General features: G+C 39.1%; 1 protein-coding gene and 2 long non-coding RNA genes across 8 annotated transcripts in view; 2 read left to right on the forward strand and 1 right to left on the reverse strand.

Moving 5' to 3' along the window:
* Positions 1-23,556, forward strand: LOC136248911 (uncharacterized). Of its 2 annotated transcripts, none has more exons than XR_010697900.1 (4): positions 1-120; positions 188-251; positions 17,555-17,694; positions 21,956-23,556. It is a non-coding gene; the product is annotated as an uncharacterized lncRNA (long non-coding RNA). The 2 variants fall into 2 exon arrangements; XR_010697901.1 differs by having other exon boundaries at positions 17,555-17,681.
* LOC136248909 (putative uncharacterized protein DDB_G0277255) lies at positions 20,343-25,158 on the reverse strand. 5 transcript variants are annotated; one of them, XM_066040758.1, is made up of 9 exons: positions 25,004-25,158; positions 23,092-23,431; positions 22,634-23,031; positions 22,373-22,534; positions 21,951-22,301; positions 21,471-21,572; positions 21,211-21,303; positions 20,977-21,093; positions 20,343-20,927 (listed from the first exon to the last, which is right to left on the reverse strand). In XM_066040758.1, the coding sequence occupies exons 2-9, from the start codon at positions 23,387-23,389 to the stop codon at positions 20,817-20,819; spliced, it is 1,632 nt and encodes a 543-aa protein (XP_065896830.1). In that variant the 5' UTR covers positions 23,390-23,431; positions 25,004-25,158; the 3' UTR covers positions 20,343-20,816. The 5 variants fall into 5 exon arrangements, with proteins under 5 accessions (XP_065896830.1, XP_065896827.1, XP_065896828.1 ...); XM_066040755.1 differs by having other exon boundaries at positions 22,634-23,431; XM_066040756.1 differs by lacking the exon at positions 25,004-25,158 and adding an exon at positions 24,028-24,529 and having other exon boundaries at positions 22,634-23,431.
* The window catches only part of LOC136248910 (uncharacterized), a 7,105-nt gene continuing 6,432 nt past the window's right edge, over positions 24,490-25,162 (forward strand). The window contains exon 1 of the long non-coding RNA XR_010697899.1: positions 24,490-24,617. This is a non-coding gene — a long non-coding RNA (uncharacterized lncRNA). The remainder of the gene's footprint in view (positions 24,618-25,162) is intronic.

The raw sequence follows: 25,162 nt of genomic DNA on the forward strand, positions 1-25,162 counted from the left end.
TTAAATTTGGCAGGTGTTAAGAAGTGTGCGGAAATATGTAGCGTGATATATAGAACTGAGAATAAATCTTGCGAGAAATCTTGGCAGACTAGATTAGGTGAAGTGGATTTGATATTGCAGGTTCGTTCTTATTTATTCCAGTTGCTTTTTTTATCACTTTACAATAACTTTGATCCATGAATAATAGTTACTCATGGGATAAGTGTTTGTACACAGAAGATTTGATTATGACTCTGCAGTACTGCATACAGGTACAGAATAATTATAATCATTGGTGTTGGAGTTACAGTGCTGAAGGTGGTGTGGGCTTGATGTATTTGTTTCATAAGTACGTCCATGTGAGCTCTAGATCTGTCATGCTGTGCATAATTAAGACTATGAACAATGTCATGTTGGCTTTGTTGACACCTCTTTGTGTTTCAAGAGTTCATAATACTCCTGCTGGTAATCATCATGTCTAAGTTGGGTCCAAAACTATTAAACTTGATATAGAACCTTTAATTAATTTCCTCATGATTGACTAAAAGTGACTGCTATAACTTCTCTAGCTCATAATTCTTATGTATGGAATGTATTCATTGATTGGCTGGTTGTGTGTTTAAAAATGATATTGTTTATCTATGTAAATTGCCTCGTAGGGGATTACTTTTTCAAATTACTATTACAAAAATAATAAACATTTCATATTTCTTCTAACTTCTTTTTAATATGTTTTCCTTTATCTCCTCATTTGAATTAGTGATTGACTACTAGCTTCAAAGCTATGAGTACTATAATGCGGCAGCAATAAAGAAAGATCAATTTGTACAGTGATAATGAACTGCAGTTGCTAGTCGTAACTTGTGGTTCCAATTATCATAGTTGAGGTAATGTAACGCGTTGCGTAATAATATTACTTTTGCAGTAACAAGTAGGAGTAATACATAATGCATTACAGGATGAAGTAGCGAGTAATATATAATGGATATGTTTTACATCCAGAAATTGTAATGAATGTATCGTGTTACTTCTTTTTAAGGCGCACTGTAGTCAGTCTCGTGATTGGTTGCATTTTGGGCCCGAACAGCACTGGAAACAGAGTTGCAAGCATGAACAAAGAGTGATAGTGTATGAGGAGTGCCTCTGAGGCCAAGAAATTGCAACAAAGTATGTTTTTGTGGCTGAATTACACCAGAGAAACCCATGTCTTGCTCTATAGGAGTGTATTTAAAAGTTTGGACTTACTTTACAACTAGTAATGAATATGTAATAGTTACAACCCTCAAAGTTACAAATAATATGTAACTCGTGTTACTTTTTTGTGAGTAATATGTAACTGTAATGTGTAGAAGTAATGAGTAATATGTAATGAGTAGAGTATTAGAGAAATGACCCCAACTCTGCCAGTTATTATGCTGAGCTCTACCTTACAACACCATGTTCCCCATAAAGAGGCAAATGCATTACTGGGTTACTGGGTAAGTTGTACATTATACATCCTATAGGTTAAGGTGAATACTTCAAGAAATCAGCAATAGTGAATTCTACTTCCGATGTGACGTAAATTTTAAACACCCATATCTTCTTAGGAGCATTGGCACAAAACAAAGATTTTTCAACTCCTCTACTTTGGCAAAACTGTACCAAGGTATTTACCATTATTCTCTTGGTAGTACCCTTACCTTCATATATGCAAGGTCTATGGCTGGTTGGGTAGCCAACTTGATATCACCAGACTTCTTTATAGGTACAGCATCACCACGCATGTGTGCAGAAAATGCAACACGAGAGTGTGTGTTAAGAGGCAAATACAGCATGGGGGACTTTTCATGCATGCAAGCATAGGCAGTGCATTAAATGTTATAATGTACTTCCTGGTCGTCTTGTTTGGGGTGTTCATCTTGAGTGCTTGAACTGCTTCAGTTTTCAGTGATTGCACTATCAGTAAGTGTTCACTTACTAGCTGTAAACAAATTGGTAGTTCATTATAATGATTTACATTTTCACATAGATATGATCAATTGCGCTGGTTGTTTTTATAACACATTGCTTTCATAACTGTACTGGAGTTTTCATTGTATTTGCACTAGAGCTTTCTGAAATATAAATTCATAGATTCTTATGTAGGGATCATAGCAATAAAAAGTGTTTAAACAAAGGTTCTCTACTTTGGCTATGTTAATTCACTGCTATTATTTTATAATTTGCACTTGAGGTGATGGTACCTTTGTTTAACCCTTAAATCCACATAGGCCAGAAACTAAGTCTGTGTTTATGAATAATCTCATGGCGTTAACTGAAGCAAGCAGCATAATTGGCAGATGAAGCAGATCCAGGATTCTCTTCAAACCAATCATTCTGCCACCAACTTGCCGCCTGGAACCAGCCTTTCTGCTACCGTGTCAAGAATTGTTGGGTCGTCCTGGGCAGAAGAGATGAATGCTAATGATCCACTGGGCAAAGCAGCAGGCTCTGTAACTAAATACTTTTGTGCTCCGCAAAGGGTGATGGAAATCAGCAAACGTACAGAGCGGGACCTGTTACATAGTTTCACCTGTATGGAGGATGACGAGCAGCGAGAACTGGCTAATTCCTTTGTGCTACCAAAGACAGAAGGTGGCAGTGACAAAGACTCTGGAACTGGACAGGATAATGGTAGCACAGTGCTTGGAGCACTAAGAACAATAACCAAGCCCTGTCCAGGATTAAGGCATTGAATTCTGATGCCCTTGTCCCTCTTACAGTAGTGCTGGAAGTCCACAACAATGAGGAAGAAGACTTCACCACAGAGCAACTTGGTAAGGTGGGATACGCAGTGGAGTCTGCAATTACCCTTCTGGACAATGCCTTTGCCTAGATGTCAATGCTGCGCCACCAAAAAGTACCTGAACAGTACAATAAAGAACTGTTGCAAGTAAAAGAATTCGATTTCCTTAAGGCTGTTCCAAAACTTTGGGCCAAAGTTCCCTATGATGCTGCAGAGTACCTAGACCAATTAGCAGCACTACAGAAGGCATAGGCTCTGGCAGTTCATCAGGTTTTTGGAAACCCCCTTCCTACCACACAAGTCACGACAATACTACACTCCAAGGCAACGACTGTCAGCCAGCCAAAGGAGGAGGGAGGCACTTCAAGAAGGGACTGAAGGTTCCCAACAAATGACAATTAATAGACAGTTCAATTGTTTGTCACAATTTAATCACAACTGTCAATCCTATATTGCTGAAAGGGGTTCAAAAGTCCACTAATAGACAGTGGAGTCTTTGATAGTGGCAGGTGGGCTGGCTTCCTTTGTAAACGCCTGGAAGGTGTTAACAGGGGATTTGATACTGTAGTAGGTAATCAGATACCCTTCAAGAAGACCTCCAGAGGCCAAGTTCTCAGAAGTTCTGTTGAGAGAATAGATAGAATCACTCCTTCAAAAGGGAACCATCTCTCACCTGAGGTACACAACCCAGAATGGTTTTACTCCACCCTGTTTCTAGTTCCCAAGGAGAATGGGCAAATGAATCAACCTGAAACAGCTCATCCAGTGGGTGGAAACCCCTCACTTCAAGATGGATGGAATGGGACCTTCTGAGAGCTGGGGACTGGATGGTAAAAGTGGATCTGAAAGATGCCTACTTTACCATCCCCATTCACCCTCAACACCAACAGTACCTGAAGTCTACAGTGGACAACAAGTGCTACCAGTTCTCTTGCCTTCCATTTGGCCTGTCTTGTGCCCGTGGACATTCATTAAAGTGATGAAACCTCTCATGGTTTTTCTGAGGCAGAATAATTATTTACATAGATGACATGCTGATACTGGCCGAGTCCAGAGAGACAGCATTACAACACTTGGAAGTGTTGGTATTCCTTCTAGAAGCACTAGGCTTCATTGTCAACAAGGAGAAGTCTATTCTGTGCCCAATTCAGGAACTGGAACTTGTAGGGTTGCTGATAGATTCACTCGGCCAACTACCCAGTGAGAAGATGAAGCAGATCCGCAAGGAAGCGGGGCAGCTTCAACGGAGGAATCTGTGTCAGCTCGACAACTCTCCCAGTTTCTTGGGAAGCTGAATGCAGCTTCCCAACAATATTGGTAGCCCCTTTGTTCTACAGGGCTTTACAAGGGGATCTGCAAAGAGCCCTGTTCATGGGAAGCTAGGACTACAGTCAAATCATGGTACTGTCCACAGAAGCTCTGGAGGAGCTGACCTGGTGGCAGAATCACCTGTTTCAGTGGAACGGGAGGACAGTGGATCCAGAGACAGGCTCAAAGGATGATATAGTCCAATGCCTCACTGCTAGGATGGGGGGCAGTATGCAACGATGTGAGCACTGGGGGCTCATGGAACCCCCAGGAGTAGCATTTGCATGTAAACTGTCTGGAGCTTCTAGCAGCAGAGTTTGCACTGAAAACCTTTATCAAGTCACTTCACAGGATATCAGTGCTGCTACAGCTGGACAACTCTACGGCAGTAGCATACATCAACCTTGGGGGGGGGGGGGGGACAGCATCGCCAACCCCCCACAGCTCTGACGAATCCTTGCGGGCTCTAGAGAGAGACACAATGATCACAGCCCAACACACACCAGGAGCATATAGCAGACAGCCAGCCCAGACCGGAGCGGGACAGATCTGATTAAATGCTAGCCCGCAGTGTATTCCTGAAGACCCTCCAGTTGCCATGATTCTTCAGCTGGAGATCAGACCCGCTGGTGGAAGTAGTGAATGCAGGACTGGAGTAAGGTATGCCAATCCCCCAATGGTGTCTGATAGGTCATGTCCTCAAGAAGATCAAGGCACAATAAGCTCAAGTGATGCTGGTAGCCAGAGCCAGGTGTGGTACCCAGTAGTCCTAGAGATGTTGATGGACTCCCCCGCCTCATCCCACCACAGGAGAACTTGTTGCACAGAGGACAGCATCCCAGAAGGATGGACATAACCCCTCAACTAGCCGTGTGGCCTGTCTCAGGGAGAAGTACCAACGTGGTAGCGTTTCAGTAGAAGTTTCAAAGCTCATGCTGGCATCCTGTAGGACCAAGTCCTCACAAACGCATGACTCTTTGTTCAGAAGATGGGCTAGCTGGTGTTCTGAAAGAAACCACAATCCCATTTTAGGACCTGTAGCAGATGTGGCTAATTTCTTAGCCTACCTCCACAAGGAAGGTTACCAGTCAAGGTCACTGAATGCTTACAGGTCAGCAATCTCCTCAATTCATGATGCTGTAGATGGAATGGATGTGGGGAAGCACCCTGTGCTGAGTAGGCTATTAAAGGAGCTTACCCCACTACCGAGATATACTTCTACTTGGGATGTACAAGTGGTGTTGTAGTACATTGGGACCCTCTGAGTCTCCCTCCTTATCTTTGAGGCTACTCACTTTTAAGCTGGTGATGTTGTTCTCATTGACAAGACCATCACGGTCAGCTGATCTGGCAGCACTCCAACTCAACAGATATTGATACAAGCTGGAGGGAGTTGCTTTCTTGCCAGTGGGTCTGGCAAAACAGTTCTCACAAGGGAGGGTTCTCAGGAAATTTTTCTTTCCATAATTTCCACCCAACACCAACTTATGTCCGGATGAAACGTTACAAAAGTATGAGGTGGCCACAGCCACCTTGTGGGCCAACTCTTGCAACTGTTTATAGCCATCAAGAAGCCCCACAAGCCAGTGGTGTCATGCACTATTGCCCATTGGTTAAAGGAGATGTTGAAATTAGCAGGCTTTGATGTGTCTATATTTTCAGGTCACTCAGTTAGAGGTGCATCAACTTTAGCTGCAGCAGGAGCTGGCATTACTATGAATGATATCATGCAGGCTGCAGATTGGAGTACAGTACAGAGTCAGCTAGTGTTTCTACTACTGACCCTCACATAATGCATCATATGGTAGAACAGTGTTGTCATCTTCAGCTACTGGTGAGACCTGACCATTTGTATGTATGACCTGTATTGTGTGACTACAATGAAGTGACTTGACTTCACATGACAGCTATAATTACCAAATGGCATACTATTTGGGATTATATGAAGAAGGTAAAGTCGAGTATATCAATGGTCCCACCCATACCAGATGGGTTCGCTAATGTGTAAGTCAAAGGTGTGAAGCGTGGTTGGTATTAATAAGGGTTTTCCATGCATATGCGCTGAGGAACACATGAAGCACACACCCATGTATTAACGACTGCTAACAGCTGGTAATAATAGGCCAAACACCATTGATATGCTCAACTTTCTTCATATGATCCATTGCAGCCATTTGGCAATTGTATAGTCTACACATTCACTCATTACCAAGTGGACTAATGAACTAACTTTGCAAGCGTCATGCTCCTTACCATTGCCATATGGTACAGTGTGACATCTTAGTTTTTCTCACCAATAAGAGGGGTTGTCTATACTTGCAGATATACATTTAATCCCTATATTTCAGTCTTGGTTACAAACTGAAGTATAGGGATTAAATATTCATTGTACAACTGCAAGTATAAGCAACCTTTCTTGTTTATTTTTTAGCTATTCCCTTGTTTTTCACTACTTTTTCTTTGATCTCTAGTCCAACAATTTCTAATTTTTTCTTCTACTTGTTTGTTTACTTTTATTATGATCGACATAATCACTGAAGCCGCACATACCACATCAAAAGAAAGAATGGCACCAGGAATGTCTTGAAATAAATTTTGCATCTGATTGTGAAGCCCCAACAATCAATTACAGCGTCACAAATGAACAACAGTGCGAGAAGCGTCTCTGTGCAATTAATTAATTAATTAATCCAGTCGCTACAAAAAATACATGCAATAAGTGTGATAGCTAGTCAACACAACCATGGGGAAGCTGTATTACACTATTGTGAATGGACAGCTTGTGTTCACTAGTTTTCTTCCAACTTGCACTCCAACTGCCATTGATTTGTCCATGTTTTCGAGGAGTGCAACAGCTTGACACCAGGGGCACACTGAGTTACACTAATGACACCTTTGGCAGGACCTGAGCCACTGAAATATAAGTGAAGTACTATGACATGGTCATGGACTTTCCAAGTTCATGATGAACTGTATTTAGTTGCTGACTTTCTCCATTGTAGATCCATGCATTAAACTTAAACTCAATTAAAGTGCTGTGTTCTATCAAGATTTTGCTCTTGGGTATGGTCTCAAGCCTTAACATAGCTATGCATTTCAAGATGTTTGGAGCTGCCCAGATCACCTATGTAGTAAGGATTACCTGTCCAGTTCAACTCCTGTGGTATTTTATAAGTTTGTGGATATACAGTATAGAATTTACGTATTTGTTGTGAACCTCAGTTTGTAAGAGCCAATCACAAGATGTGTGTACTTGAGTTAAATGGTTGTGAAGTACACTCATGAACTAAATGGTTGTGGTCTACCAGACTGATCCTCTCTCTTAAATACAGTAAGGTAGATATGAATAGTTACCACTATTTTTGGTCACAGGTTCACAACTGGAGAGGTCCGACAACAAGATGAATCAGTGGTAGATGCAGCTACAGTAGTGACTGTACTGTAAGCCGTGTACTGTTATATGCACTTGATATACCTCTTATTAGTGGGCGGACAGGTTTTTACAAGTCTCTTTGCCCTGGAGCTTGCACAACAGTTGCTACATATGGTTGGCATATACAGATTCTGCGATTTAGACTTATAGGTACTGGAGTAGGGAAGTGACTTAGTATCACCTGCATATCAAGTCCCGTAATTACAACATCAGAAATGGTCTGCCTTGGCCAAGATACCTTTGGTCTTCTGCAGTTACGAACTGAAGTAAATTGTTTTGGCTTTGTAGTTTCTCCATGGAGATCAAATGGCGGCTTTATATTGTTTAACTTTCTTTCATACTGTGTAGCAGCTCATTATGTCATACTCAAATAGTTTGTTCATTCATTCAATTTCTTACTATTCGTATGCATTAAACAGTGTTTGAACATTTGTTTTTCTTGTGATAAGCAACCCTGCTTAACAGGTATAAAATCCTCAATGCTAATGCCTATTTTTATATAGGGTTTGTTATTTGGTTTGTTTTGGTGTTTTCTGTGACCAGACTATCAGTTTAAAATATTCAATGGTTTTATTCGATGATTTGATTTGTTTCTTTTTACCAGCTTTTTATTGTACAGTATGGTAGTACTGTATGTTAGGGATCATGAAGAACTGGACTTTTCCACCAATATATATATATCACCCTATGACCAGCCTCGATTTCCCTTTATGACAGTTTGGCAGCATTGGTTAGGCACAACCAAGCCCAAAACGTCTTCAGACCACCCTTCCAAGAATATGGAATTTTTTTAAATTCTATATTAACAGAATTTTGTGTTAAGTGACTAACTAACTGATGCCTCCAGCCAAGCGTAACTCAACAATGGATGTGGGATTGATTTCTTCACTGTTTGATGTTGCTTCATCCTGACATGTGCCTTTTGCCAACCGCAATATGGTACCAGAAATAACAGTCGGCCATCAGCCATTTTCCGAGCAAAATCACGTTTTGACCGACTATTGGGAGGCTTGTTCGGTCGAATGTCCGACCAACAGCAAGACACAGTTTGAAAGCTCACACAATTAAAATCAATCAAGCTATAACGGATGTCACCGCGGGATGTCACAAGTTGATAGCGTACCTCACAGCTGCTCAATGTCCCAGCGATGATATGTGACTCATAGGATGTTACCACATGATTACAGATGACGGGCGACTTATTCTAATATTTTGGTGCACACATTGGTGGATTTAAGTTGTGTTGTGAAAGCTTCAGAAGAGTGGAACCATTTTAGATCCACATTTCAGGATATTCGAGTCTACTGAGCAAAGGGATTTGAAGCAACTTGTGTCTAGTTTTTGGCGGGATCCAGTTGAGCCAGATTGGCCAGGAGTGATGCGCCCTTGGTGTTACTGACATGGATATACTTAGCGAATAATCTTGAAGTAAACAGTGAAAACCAACGTCCAGCAATATCAGACGATAACTCATGGCCAAGAGTAAGCTGGCTCGACATGGATAACTTAAAGGATGGTAGCGGTTTTTGCTGTAGCCGAATCATTGTTATGTGGTGGTTAGTAGTACATTTAATCTATGTACTGGAGCATGTTTTTCAGATGAGGTGTGACTATTACCAAAGCTGTGGCATTTAACCTGGTTATTTTTCGTAGTTCACGTGCTTTATCTTGGTCATCATGCTGTAAGGTAGCTAGTCATACCCATTAGAATAGTTAGTTAATGTACACATTTTTGATTAACAAGATTTAACAGGAGTCCATATGAAAATGGGCTCCTAAAATGTATGTGGTGGAGTCAGAAGTGTTTCTAGGTGTTCCATGTGCTGGTGACCTGTGAAGTTGCTTGTGGTGTCCAATAGTATATCCTGTGATCCTGTCCTCTGAAGCACACCAGCTACATATCACTTGCTGTTCCCAGGAGACAAAAGATGGCCAATCAAATCTGGAAACAGCCTACCAAATTTAATCTTGCTAGGACGTCTGACTGGCCAATGATGAATTCTTATTTCTGGCACTGCAATGTGTGCAGTACACACATCATGGACTTGCCTTTGTCCTCCTTTGCGTTCCAGTTCTTCTTTCACTGACAACACCAAGGTGTCATTTCACAATAGCATGATGCGGCTTCCCTGTGGTAGTGTTGTCTAATATGCTTATTGCCCGTATTTCTGTAGCGACTGGATTAATTGCAAAGATGCTTCTTGTATTGTTCTTTTTTTTGTAATGCTGTGTAACAGGTGGGGCATAACTAAAACAAAGCCTCTCTTTCTGTTACACAATTGATTGATGGGGCACGCGTTCTGATACAAAATTACTTTTGTAGATGCATTTGTCATAATTATGTTATAAATTAGGAATCTTAGGGATCATAGAAAACAAGGGAAAAGCTAAAAAGTAAGGAAGGTTGCCTACAACTGCAGATATACTAGTGGACATTTAATCCCTACTGAAGCTTAGGGATTTAATGTCCACTGCAAGTATAGGTAATCTTTCTTGTAGGGATGCCACAATAGTTGTGACATACGACATGTCATGACATAAGGTTCCATGATATGATATGACATAAGCTTCTTTATGTCGTGATATAAATATCTCCTGATAATGCACACTTTTCCATTCATTTTGATCAAATTTGATGCAATAGATTGAGAAAAAATGACAAATAAGTATGAGCAATGTTGGTTGTTGATGTCATAGTTAATATTGCTGATGTTTAAGTTGATATTTTTGCATGTTTGAATCAAAATAGCTATACAGTTTCATAAGTAACAGCTTCAGTTGTTAAAAAATTTCACTACAATTGTTTATGTCGTGACATAAACCTCTATGACATGTGACATAAAAATTTCTATCCCTACTTCCTTGTTTCACCACTTTTTAGCTATTCCCTTGTGATCACTACTATTTTTTCTTTGATCCCTAGTCCAACGTAAAATTCCTAATCTTTCTAAGAATGTCTGAAGCTTTGTTCATGTATAAAAAATGTTCGATTACCAATAATCATTGTTTGTCCCAGCCCTAGCTGACACTAACCTCACTAGTGCTGGGCAATATTTGAAAAATATCAAGTATGATATTTTGTCAAATTTTATTGTGATAATTAGCTTTTACACTATTGTGATGGATATAATACCTGTAAATTGCTACTAAACACTTCTATTCATAAGTTAGCTTCTTCACAAGAAAAGAGCAGTAAGCGATACACACTGCTTGCTTTACAGTGTGTTACCATGCAACTGCTGTCCTTCAAGTACTATTGTGATACATATCATTGTTGCGATAGTTTCGTTATTATCAATCATCCTTTGATAATTACACTATCGCCCAGAACTAAGTGCTAAAGAATAAACCTCCTTCCATGATATAATACTGAGGTTTGAGAATGATGGTGAGCCTGGAGGCAAAGCTCTATCACTAGCACTAGCCCATAGAAAAGCATTCTTGTTCTTTGGGCTCATCCATAATGGATTTAATATATCAATTTCTACCTCCTTAAGCAATTTATTTTATGTTTAAGATTTGAATTGGCTGAAATTCCCCAGGATTTTTGGGATGGCTTTTTAGCAGTATATGCTTATACTGATTTTCACCTTTCTTTCATTTAGAAGCTCTTCTCGTTTCTTTTTCTGACAGTAGCTCTGGGTCCACAATTGTGTTGTAAAGCTCATATTTTGCTCATGGCAAATGATTGTTTTGAATGCTAAATAGTTGGAATCGCTAATCGAGCATTGAACAGTAAAAACGCTGTTAGCCTACAGAACAAATGGCTGGGCAGTGCCTACTTTGATATTGGACATTCTTTAGCTTTTAGAGTGTAACACAAACATTATGTTTTGTGAATGTCAGTTCCTTAACTTGAGAGCGCATGACCAAGGTAGGGTTGTAAGTATAATCCATGGTGTGGCATCCCTTCTTTATTATTGGTACCTAGCTAAACAGTAGGGGTGAAACAAATAGTTAGAACATTAGATTGTTTGATTTCTTATTATTAGTATGCCTGAACCAGCATTCATTTTTTCTGTTGGTAAGCCGGCCCCTGTTTTGTTTACTTTATTAGTGAATGTAACAACTATGAGGTTTCAAATACTTGATATTACAGTATTTTGCATTGATTTGTTACTTGGACTGTCATGTTTTCTGTGACCAGAGCATCAACTAAGAAACTATACTTTTAGTATGCCTTGAATGTATTGTTCAATATTTTTGGTGATTATCAAAAGAATCTGTTATTACGTATATGGCTCTGTGGTCAGTGTGAGTTATGCATCACATCTAGTGGTGTATAAATAGTTACACATTTCTGTTACATCTTAGTGGGAGAGCTTGTGTACTTTATATTTGATCAGCTACAACTTGTTAACTTCAGTGTGTGACAGCTATTGGGCACAGCTGTGTTAGTTCTGAAGTATAATTTGGTCTTCTTTCTTGCTTGAGATATTGCTGAGGATGTCCGATGTGGTAGTTAATAGTAGTGAATATGAGGTACTATGTTTATACTATGTAATAGTTATACAACCAAGTACTAAAGATAATACGAAATGCGGTTAAAATTACATCATTAATAATGAAATAAATAATAAATAATGTTAGAGAAAACTACAAGGCCTAAGGCTTCATGTTCACTGGGAATAGAATCCATGTTGTATGAAGAGACAATTGTATAATGGGCAGGTGTTCTCGTGGAGGTGATAGAAACCGTACGACGATTCTATTTAATGCTGATCAAAACAGTTAGCATGTGATGCCCACTATTATGGACCAGGCGGATTCTAGACAAGCGAACTACCGTTCATTTGTGTTTGAAAGTGGACGACAGCAACTATTTCGATTGGAAGACGAGTGGTTGCTACTCCTGCTTAACAAACAACATGATTGGAAGTTGTTACTAATCGCAGGAAATTAGTTTGTGTTGGTTACAACACTTTGATAGTCTTGCTTCTTTAATCTCGCGTAACTAGGCTTCCTTCACTCATGTATGAGATGGGAGAAAGCTTCACCTGGCAGGCCATTGTGCGAAGAAGGTGCAGTTTCTAGCTGGTAAGTTTGTGCGATGATACATAGCTCTCCACCTGAAGCCTCACATCTCCATGGTCGGATATTCACTGATTGTAATTGCATACTAATACATCCCTTATGTACTATGTGCCAGTCAATTTAGAATTGTATTACTTCTACCTGCACACACTGTGTTGGCCAGGCACTATTTGTACATGCCCCATTAGTAGGTTGTCCCCGTTGGTGATTGTACTTGATTGTATTTGCCCCGGGCCTAGAACAAGTTATTAAAATAAGTAGATTGTACATGTACAGTAACTATTGTATTTTACCTACCCCTTATGGGCTGATGTACATGTGAATGGCTTACTTCCCTATAAGGACATTACTTGTGGTCCAAACAAACAGTCAATCAACCAAACATGCAATAAGGCCTGCTGTCATGTTATTTCTCACTTACATGTAAGCTTACCCTAATCACAGATCACAGTTTGATAAAAATACATACTTGGAACCAGCCCTGTTGCTCCTTGTAGCAACAGCTGTTGATATCCTTGTGATAAGTCATGGGTTTCAGTAGGTAGCCTTCACTTAGACCTGAGCCTGGCTTTAATACAGATATATCCGGTAATTCATAAATTGTGCAGATACGAATCTTTTTCCTGTCAATGGTGTATCTGTATGGTGAAGTTATATGGGTGTAGTTTTTAAAATTGTCACGGGTTGTACATCTGTACAATAACATACAGAATTTATGGTTATACCATCTGGTGTTTTGATCTGTTAGTAAGGTTTTTTTTGTAGTCTACAGTTAGTTACTGTATTAGTGATAACTTGTGTGATTATACAGACCATTGAGGCAACCAAGGCCTCAGCTTTCATGCATGTCCTTATATGAACTCCCACAAGTTGACAGCCATTATTACTAGAAAGATTTCAGTACCATCATAGTACTCGCCATGAATTTTTTGACAAAATGGTACCTGACTGCAATATGACATGTACATCTTTTTTTCTCACTAGGCACCCATATGTTAATTAGTCACCTAAATAATGCGGCCATCTTGTGCTTGCATGTGTGGATAAAATCCATTGAACTGCTCTAAGAGTATACCACAAGCATGTTACTGTTTGTAAGTGATGAAATTAGTTTGTATCATTAACTGCTTACTTGTGAAGTGGTATCCTGCTCTCTTATTAGAGATGGGACAAATGGACAATACAGGATTTGAAAGTATCGATAAAAGTATATAGTAGGTTAGGAACCCAGACCGAGGTTCTTCGTAGATTTAGAACTGAGCAAAGCAAGTATGAAGAACCAAGCTAAAAGGGTGTGATTCCTAACTGACCTGATCATTTTATATGGGTATAAAGTAGTCTCGCTTGCCAGACGGTTTGTGTGTGGGGGGGGGGTATATAAACCGTCTGGTCACTGTTGCACACATTCCGGGACCACTGCTGGAATGTTGGCAGAGCCAATCAGATCGCTTCGCGGACTCTGTGACGAAACAAACACTAATAATTCAGATTCTTAGTGTAATAAAGAACTGAATCTCGGCTACAGATTACTTTTTCGAAAGTTTAACAACGCCATGGGCTTAGGATCTTTGTTTCCCTAGTACAGGGCTCTTAAAAGCGTTGGTATAAGAATGATTATGGTTCACTACGGATTTGTGAAACGGCGGAATTGTAGAGTAAGACGTTCAGCAATGTTTCGAATACGTCACCAGGACAATACCAGTACAATTATTGTCTTAGTCTGCTCACAGAGGTGATTGGAACGATTATTACATCATCCTTAGCGCAAAACAATGCCGTGATGTAATCTAATTGCATTCCAGTGAGTTCACGGAAAGTGTGCAACAGTGACCAGACGGTTTATTTGCCGCCCCCACACAAACCGTCTGGCACGCGAGACTAGGTATAAAGGTGGAGTCATTGGATATGTTGTTTTAAAATCATCATACACCAATATCAAAATACAGTAAGTGTGGAAGACTGAACATGTTTTTGTTGAAGAGCTGGAAAAATCGAACCTGTACCTTATCCATGCAACTTCACCAATAGTTTAATAGAAGACGAAACAGGCATAAAACAGGTTGTTACTAAAACACATGCACTTTAAACCGTGATATCTCTGGATTTGTCTGTTCATTGTAACAAATGTTGCTACAATGTAAGCTCTGCCTCCCATAACTGAATTCTTTTAGGTATGCTAGTAAAAGGAATGCAGTGCATATTGGCTTGGGTGACTGGTTGCCCACTGTGGGCTATTAGCCTGCGATGTACAACCTGGTTTTAAATTGTTCACTGAAATTTCCATCACTGAATTCTTCAGTGGCCACTTGATATTGAGACTTTGCTGCATTGATGGCCACACCTCAGACCACTTGCGAACAATAATTTTATAAACTGTCTGTTACTCAATACACTGTAACAAGCCTTCCTCCTGTTCCACTACTAAGTAAATTCTGGATCTGATGGGATCACAAATATATAGCACTCAGCTTTGCCTGCCTTGATCCCTCAACCATGCCCTCATGCTATGTTTCCGTGTTGCACTTGCCGCATTGCTTAAACTAGTATTTAAAGAACTTTGAGTAGTGAATGATCAAAGGAAAAAGTTCATGTTATGTTACTTCTAAAAAACAGGTGCCCATGCAGTTATACTATCCCATTAGGTAATTAATCAACCATGTGTATAATTTAGTTTATATTCATGCTATTTGTAAATGCTGTAATTTAGCGTATTTTGTAATTCGTGAATTATGCATACTATAATTACGTTGCTGTACACTGCTAAGGAAGCGTGACTCTAACAAACCACTTTAAATTACAAATTACTCACAGAAGTGTCTTCTCATCTGTTTATAGTGTATCTACCCACGCAAATTGTCTTAAGGCTGCCCTTCATTTTCTTTCGCATAAGTATGGGACACACACACACACACACACACACACAAATTTTCCCATAATATTTACAGTAACCAAGAAGTAACCAGCTCACAGCCAACCAAAGTAGGGCATGCACCTGGTTAAAACTAGTCCATACAGAATGTTTGCGTGACTGCAGTGCTATATATGTCACCGCAGTTGTATATGAAGAATAATGCATGGGCAATAAAAATATCGTTTGCCTGGAGGAGTTCCATGTTACTTTAAATTGTTAGAGTTGCTAGTTTCGAGGTTAACAGGTAAGTTCAAACAGCTGTTTCATATTTTTGTTAAACTTGAGTTCTTTACATCATTTGCCAAGTGCTGTGTATTTCATCTCAAGGTCACTCTGTAAGTGCTATATTATAGCATGAAACTAGCTAGTAAACATCTTCATATGGATGATATCCGCAATGACAAAATTTGATGTCATAATTGACAAAATGGCCGTGTTAGTGTGGGGGCTTCAGAGACTTTAGCACGCAGTGTTTGTCTGTAGTTTTCTACACTTGGAGCCACGAGATAATAAAGGTGAGTAGTACACGTACTGTGACGATGCAAAACGCGTTCCAACAAGGAAAGCAGACCGAAAATGTTAAATTCGGACACAAGTTGGCTTATTTGTGTTGCATTATATACTATACGTATGCCTCACCTTTGCCCTTTTTCGAATCTATAAACACTATCATGGGGAAACACCATCTCATCCAATACCTTCCTGTACAAAGTCCCCACACTAGCACAGCCGTTTTGTTTTGTGACGTCAAAAAACATCATTGCGGATATCGTCCATTGTTTGTGCTAGTGAATATAGGCAGTAAAACTATACTTTTGTGACAATTAGTGGTGAACACTGTGAGCCAAGTCCCAACTCTATAGACTAATGTACACGTAAGCAAGAGTACATAATAGAAATAGGGAGTATGTACTCTTGACGTAAGTTATGGCTTTATTTTCAATGTAGTCACTGTACAAATCTAATTGCTGCTGTCTAGCACTACAATTCCAAAACTGTTCACCATAATAGGCTGAAACTTTGGTAACCTTAGATAATAGAAAGAAATTCTAAAATGGTGTGAACTGTTGTATGCTTTTACCAAAACGGTCACACATGTTAGCTCAATTACTCTAATAGAATACACACCTTTGACAAAATACTCTGATAGAGCAGTGATTTCTACTGTTCAGATAATGGAATGTTTGGCAGTAATGGAGGGACTGCTGTACTCTAATAGAACAGTTTTTTTTGTTGTTTGTGCATTTCAGTGAACAGTCAACTAGAATAAATTAGCTATTGGCATTAATATTTGTGTCATACCTGAAATGTATTTGAAAATGACTGGGCTAGCAAGTGAAGTTTGCTCTGTATATAAGTGAATAGTTTCGTTTATCTGAACTTTTCGGTTATCTGAATGTACTCAGGGTTGAATAATGAGGGATCACTGTATGTCAGTAATAACTAGCAAAGAAACAAGTGTGAACCCACACTGTCTGATTTACGACTTTATGTGCAGATCTTCTTTACCAGTATAGACTCCATGCATGTTTTTAACTATGTGCAGTACTTGGTGTTGTTGTGTTATCAAGCCTTAAATTTGCAATTTGGTACAAATCACAGCTAGTTTATTATAGCTACACCTTAAATTAAATAAGCAAGTGTATCATTGAGGGTACTATCACAGAAATAAATCATTGATATTCCTTTGACCTGTCAAAGAGAATTAGAGACCTCTTGTAAGGTTTAGTAATCTCAAATATGTTGCTGGCCTTCATAGTAGTCGAAGTTGGCCTTTTTATACAGGTTACCATGTTTCACTGTATAAATGAATTGTTACAATGATGTTTTGTGCATGTTTATAAAAATGACAGCCTACTAATTCCCTTACATCAAACCTTAGTCCTGTAAGTCCTGAAGGTTCAGTTGATCCCTATGACTGACAGGGTGGTGATATAGATGAATATCTTAATGGGCTACGTAGCTGCAGGTAGTATGTACAAGTCAGAGACCATAATGAAGTTAGTCTGGTGCAAGAAGGTTGTGCCAGTGGGTTGTGGTGAACTTGTTTGTCTGATTAGTAAGATAAATGTCTCTTAGTTGCTAGGAGGTGGCACATTCTTATACAATGAATACACTGTAGGAATTTCCCTGATGGCCACCCCACACATGACTGCACACTATCCTCGATCCTGGAATGTAACCATTGAGCCACCAAGTGAGAACACCAAGTGAGGACACCAAGTGAGGACACCAAATGAGGACACCAAGTGAGGACACCAAGTGAGGACTTGAGATTTACCAATACTGGTAATCATAATGTTGATACTAATTATGGTATTAGCAAGAGTCCTCCCCATTATATACCTTTGATATTAGTATAGGCCAAGTATGGAGTTACTCAACAGGTACGTGCACTGTAAAGCAAGATATTAAATTTGTGGATCATCACATGTCCTTAAACTTTAAATTGTCTAAATGGAGAGAGTAGTGGTTAAAATATGATAGACATATCCAGATTGCTCATGGATTGGCTGTTAATATTTTAATAATCATTACGAAACTTGTTTCAGTAGTGCAAAATGGCAAATACAGTAAGGGCAAGACAAGCCAACACAAATGCATAATAATGTTGTGCAAGACTGAAAGTATTTCATGTGAACTGAATAAACCCTGTACAAACAGTAGAGGATGGGGCGTGATACATATTTAGTTTGAATGGTGTGATTAACAATTGGAAAAATGTTGCTGTTATGGAGTAATTAGACTTACAATTATGATGATGTGTGGCAGTCATGACTTTCAGGTCAACAGTGGTCAGTGGTCATCAATGGTTACAATACAATACAATCATTGTTGTATGATCTATTACTTTCAACAGGTACTGATGTTTCCATCTCTGTTCAAATCGCGTGTATGGATGCAAACTCAGCCTCTTGCAGTTACGATCAAAGACTATAGTGCACTCATGCCCCAAGCAGGCATTACATGATTTGATTACTGCTGCAAATGTCAGTAGTATAACTGCTTAATAAAAATCTTTTTGTTAGCATTTTTGTAGTGTGTGGTCTTTTCCTACCCCTAACTGGAGCACATTCAGCAAAATTGTTGAGAATCAACACCTTTGTCTGTTCTTTTGGGTACAAAGGCTTGTCCTTATTCAACACCAATCAACTTATCTAAGGTGATGAATTGATCAAAGATGAACTTGTGACTTTGTACAGGTTGCATTGGTGCTGAATTAGACTATGAACTCTCTTGGCAATGGGGTACAGGACACCTTGCCTCTTACATTTCTTGTTAAAAGGACAAATAGCCAGACAACAAAAGTGTAAAGCTGGACACAAGGAAGAAATGAGAAATTGGTGGGTGTAGCCGGATTAGATCACTGTACTGGAAATTTTACATTTGAATAGGCACAGCTATACTAGTACACATTTAATTCCTACTTTAGTCATATACAGTATTTCAATAATTTAGATAACTGTAGTGTCCACAAGTACAACTGCAGGTTTAGACAAGTTCCCTGGCTTTTTTTATTTCAGATTAATTTTCTCATTTTTCATAATCAGTAAACACTGCAATAAACAAATAATTTGTAGCATCATTACATTATGACTGATGGACCAACTCATACCATATCAGAAGAAATGACAGTGACGAATTTAGTATAAAAATTATTTGTATGACTGAATGCTCACTCTTACTGTCAATTACTAAAAAGTGAAGTGGGTAACCTCAATATGCTCCACTTGTTATACATTACCAGCCAAGAAGCCATTACCACACTACCCATAAGTCAACACCATGGGAGACAAAGAAGGAGTCAGTGATGCACATATTGTAGCTGCAGCAGTAGGCAAAAAGCATATCTCCTGGTGTGAGTTAAATCGTGAAGACATCAAGTCCGTAGCATTACCCATAGGCAAGTCAACTGATCGAGATACTCTAATAAAACAGTCACTGAACCAATAACACAAGCATCAGGCATAGATCACAGTGACCTTGAAGCTATTGAATAGATTGTTCTATTAGAGTAAATGTTGTCACTCTGTAAACTTCTAAAACTATTTGTGTGGACCAGCAACCAGTAATCTGTTATTATTCTCCATTAAATTACATAACTAAGCTCCACAGAATATTTCATGCCGTTGAGGAAGGCCCATCCCAAAGCCAAATTGGTGAAATTAAGTATAGAGATGGCTGCAGTTATGATGATATTTGAAAAGCTAATTATAATACTTTAATGTATTTCATGTATACTGGAACCTGTTACTCAGGACACTTCAAAATGAGAACACCTGTATAATCTGGACACTTGGTAATGGTCCCAAGAGCCTCTTAACATGTGAAAATTCAGGACACCTTGATGATCAGCACATACCGGATGGTCCCATTATTTGTTCAATGACTGTTCTATTAGAGTATTCTCAATTGTGCTTTCAAGTTCACAGCGATTATCTATTTGTTATTATAAACTGTTTGCCTGTGATGGTTGGTCATTTCTAATGAATCTCAATTGCATGTTAGTTACCTGTGCTTTGTTTTTTTGTTATAACTCTCTAACTGTTGCTTTGATTTCTACCAAACCACAAGAGTTTGAGTGCCCAAAAGTGCCTTCAGTAGTAGTCTACAACCTGAAATAGTTCCAAAGGTTGCTACAAATTTCCCAAAAAACAATTTTTTTTCAGTGTAGTTTTCTACTACCTACTGCCTTGAGACAAACGTAACTCAATAATGGTTAAGGCTATATAGGCTTGATTTTTTTTTTCACTGTTTAACGTTGCTTCAGCCCAACAGGTGCCTTTTGGCATACCGCAGTAAGTCTCTGTTTAAGCATTATCAATGTGTGAAAACAGCATATTCTTAGTCCTGTATAATACACACTTGTCTGTTAAACATCTGCACTGGTTTTCTTGGTAGCTTGACACACTACCATGTGTCTTGGTTCCTATTCAGCAGTAATTTCATAAACTTGACATTAATAATGAACACATTATTTTTATGTATACAATGACAACGGTTTGGTAAACTAGCATATAGATGGAAACTTTGGCGGGGGTAAACCTTGGTGAAAACAAGCTAAATTGCATTTGGCGAAATAAACTTTAGCAGTGAATTCAAGCTCAATGTTTAACTATAAAGATGCTAATGTGAGGCGCTACAAGTAATTGACAGGTTAAAACATTTGTGAATTTCAAATGACCAAATTTGCCAGAGTTCCCCCCCCCCCCCCCCAAAGTTTCACTCTATACAGTACGTACTTACTACAGTAGCTGTGAGAGTAGTATGTGTTGAGGTCAGTATATTACATGAAGGAATAGTCAGTATAGGCCTAGATGTGCTTAGTAAACCTGTTCATTGAAAATTAAATCTACAAATTCACTAGAAAAATGTTTGAAGGATTACATCTCTTCCTCCTGGAATGGCCCGTCACACATGAAAGTTTCACAGGCTCCTACTGAGGACTGCCCATCACATACTTGTATTGGTTCGTGAATCGGTACTGAGTCATCCTGTATTTCAATATTTATCATGAAACATAAATATCCATATTCTTATTACCTGCTGCAGAAACCCATCCATTTCATCTACAGGTCCAACAACATGGAACTGTTCAATTCCTTGCTCTTCCCTCGATGTTAACACTTCCAATTGATTGGAGTGGATACTGTTCTCACACTACATGAATTTTTTTTTTAAAGGGAACAGTCTTAGAGTTATTACAAACCAAGTTATATAGCCATGGTGTGGTTACAAAAATCAAAAGAAAAGTTCAATTACATAATCGTCCCTTACCTGTGGGTTGTTCAGTATGATGCCTGAAATAGTTGGCTGTCCTTCTCTGATTGGTGGAACACTAGAGCAGCATTCTGTAGTAGGGTCTGTGTTCTGTAAAGCAAATGCACACAATTACATCAAAACCAACTAAACTTGGTAAAATTGATTATTAAATTTTAATTATGCAAATATCATAACTTGTGTAATGAGAGAGTTCATAATATTTGTATGAATGGGGAACTTGCTTCTTAATATTATGAACTCTTGGTAATGATTACCTGTGTGCTAATAGTAATTCCAGTGACCAAACAGGACTGTATTCCACATATGCCATAGTTAGGAGCAACTATGATACCCTCACATGGTTGAATTGGAATAAGCTGTAGTAGTATAATAGTATAATAATAGTACACATACTCTGTACATATGTTTGTATGTGCCTGTATCAGGTTGAAACCAGGTCAGGTCAACTGGTTCACAGGTCAACTGGTTCACAGGTCAACTGGTTCACAGGTCAACTGGGCCAGACCATTTTACAGATCTGACCCAGATTGATCACATTTGATGTACATGTCATAGCCTAGTCCACTAGAAATATAACTCTTGATGTACACGTCTATTTTTGATTTAAACCTGGTAATATTCAAAGTGGAACCAGATTGCTATCTAGGTCAGTGGGTCACCCAGGTCAACAGTAGTGATCTGGTTTCAACTATGTGCATGTTGTCTAGTTACATTGTACATGAATAATTTATTACCTTAGGAATGTTCTGCAAGTCAGTCTCCGTAAAGACGGTTTTTGCACAGCTGAAAACTGCTGCTGAAGCATCATGTTCAGTGGCAGCTAATGGAATCATGGACTCATCGTCATCATCATCTTCATCATCCTCATGGATGTTGTTGCCACCATTGTTACTGTGATTGTCATCACCACCCCAATTGTTGTCGTCGTTACCACCACCACCACTACCTGCACCACTGCCACTTCCACCAGTAGCACCACTGTTGTTGCTGTTGTGTTGGTCTCCGTGTTCATCTTCGTCTTCTGAGTTATCATTTGCTTCACTGTCACTGTCAGATTCATTCTCTTGACTTTGATCATCCTGATCCTAAAGTCATAACAAAGAGCAGGCATAGTAAATGTGGTGTTGATTAGGTTATTTACAACAATACATCTTACTGCCACAATTGTTGTGTTGTTAACATCATGTACATAGGAAACAAATGTTGTTTGCAGTGACACAGAGTAGAGTGTACGACATGAAGACTCTGTCAAGAACTCAATGAAGTAACCACTTGTGGAGGTAGCGTTACACTGATAATACAAGGAAACTAAAGTTGCCTGTGAAAAATATGGCATGAAGAATTGTACTGCCTTTCCATTACATTAACCATAGACAGTAATTTGCATTGTTGTTATAAATTTTATCTAGAGACTTACCATGGATTTGTCCTTGTCCATACTGTAGTAGCTCTGTACCACCTCCTTGACATGTGTCCCTATTCTTCTATTCCAAGCATACTCATTTTGTGGCTCATTCATTCTGTGTCTATCAAAATGTGTACAACACTTCTGTTCTGCCAAAGTAGACATTCCCTTGCTACCTCTTTGGTTAACAACAAATGGCTTGAGATTTCCTATGAACTCTTCATTAGTGGATGGTGAGTGGTCTTTTGAAACATTTGAACCACTGCTTGGAAGGGGCAGATCTGCAGAAGTAGGGTCCCTTTCAAGATATTGTCTTTCATGCATGAGTTGTTGACTTATCGATGGCAGGCTCTGATCTGAAGACTTCCCTTGTGTTACAAATGGTACTGTCTCTCTTCTTGGGCTAGAAGCTGAACATGGGTTTGGTAAATCTGAAGCAACGTGACTATTTGCCATTGCACATTTCTCACCTAGAATTTCTGAACTGTTGGATAAAAAAATTTCAATATCTAATGGCTCCTCTTCCTTTCTCCTTTCATTCTCTGCAGGTATATCTACTGGATAGCCACTAGAAGATGGTGATGGTTGTTTTTTGGCAAACACTACGGATTCATGTTCAGTATTGTTGTGTGCTGACAATTGAGGGTTGGTAGATGATACTGAGATAGTAATTCCTTCACTTGTGCTATGGTGAACAGTAATTCCTTCACTTGTGTTATGGTGAACAATAGCGGACAATAACAATGGCAGTATCACTGCTCTTGCCATCAGTAAAGACCCACTGCAAACAGTTTCCGGAATACCCAAATACTACAGGAAACAAGAGACATGTAAATAGTACCATATAAACATGTAAGTAGCAAATTTTCTGTACAAAAAATTAATGCATTGAATGATGTAATTAACACGGGGACAAAGGTCATTTCATGAGCAAACATAGTGAATGTCTGCATGCTATTAATACACAAACTTGCTCCACATATTATAGCCTCAGTTATTTGTTATATTGTACATGTTCAGAAATCTGGTACACAATATAATGCCAAGGTTACATTACAACTGAAGAGGTTACATTACAACTGAGGAGATCTAGTAGAATTCAAGTTCATTTGCAGTACCAATAAAGTCATCTGGGCAAAAGTTTAGTGCTATATTTATTGTCAGAAATAGTAAGTCACTAGTATAGAAATTGTTTTAAGTACCTAGCCCCAGTAAAACTAGTGATTTTTGCAATAGGGCGTTATTTAGAATAAATGCTAACCTTATTTTCAGGTACATGTATTATTGTTTGCTGTATTCTTAATCACTAGTAGTAAATTCAATCAACTTAGGAATCTACAACTATGCAAGAAGCCAGTACATTAAGTTTTGCAGCATGTAATTGCCAATGGACTCAATTCACTTACGTAAGATTGTACGCATTATGACATCATGATCTATCCCCCTGTATTGGAAGTGTTTCAGGTGGTTACTGAATTGCTAAGGTGCCATGATAGTATTGTGAGGCTGGTTTTGGGGTGATATCTTCAGTCAGAAAAGTCCAAACCCTAATATATAGCTAGTAATATTGTACTGTGATTTATTGACCACCTATGCTTGTGTGTTCACACGAGGGTGTGTGTCTAAAGGAAAATACAGCACTCGGTGAATTAGCCTCTCGACATGCCCCCTCACGCTGTATTTTCTGTACACGGTGTGACATACAGATATCTTCCACACAACTTTTGCATACAGCACCTTTACTACTTTAGCACTCGATCTTCCTAGCCACAAAAATTACAATCAGGGTACAATACAGCTAGTTAGGTATTCTTCAATAACCACATCAATGAAATATGATATACTTGGTCTCACGTGATGCTCATCCATATAATATGACCTCACTAGTGTTTGGTAACTTGAGCATGTGATTGACCATAACTGGTAAACGAAATATGCCGAGAAATTATTTAGCAGTCTCCTTCAAATACAGCAGAATTTCGCCAAGCTATGACCGGTGAGTCATAATCGCACCATCACTACGGGACGTGACTACCTTACATGGGTTTAACTGTCTATCAGTTAGTTCTTGAGTTAGCTGTAAGTTTAAGAACTACTGTTTAGCTTAACATTGAAGGTATGTAAATACATTAAAGGGCGAGTCGGGTCTCTGTCACTTTGATAGCGGCAAACAGTGCTTAAGTAATGGCGAGATAAAAAGTTTAATGGAGAGATTATGCCACACCTATGCTTAGGTATATACTGAGGTTTTGTTCAAAACCGCAGCGCTCGTGACGTATAACTGGTTCTTATCCTAACCATATTTAGGGGTCTGATTTGAAAACCAACTTTATCACCATTTTTATTTTCCATATGGTGCCCACCGTAACATTACACACATACCTGGAGTTTTCTTGTCGGTTTGACGTACGCGACAGCAACGAGAATACACCACTACGATGTAAACAATAGATTTGACTTCTTTCGAGTCTCGACTTGCCTTCACTGGTTCGACCCTGGCGCGAGCGCTTAATAAACGTGAAACGCATGCGCCTCGATGGG

Source organism: Dysidea avara, chromosome 3 (genome assembly GCF_963678975.1).
Source record: "Dysidea avara chromosome 3, odDysAvar1.4, whole genome shotgun sequence".
Lineage (NCBI taxonomy): Eukaryota > Metazoa > Porifera > Demospongiae > Dictyoceratida > Dysideidae > Dysidea > Dysidea avara.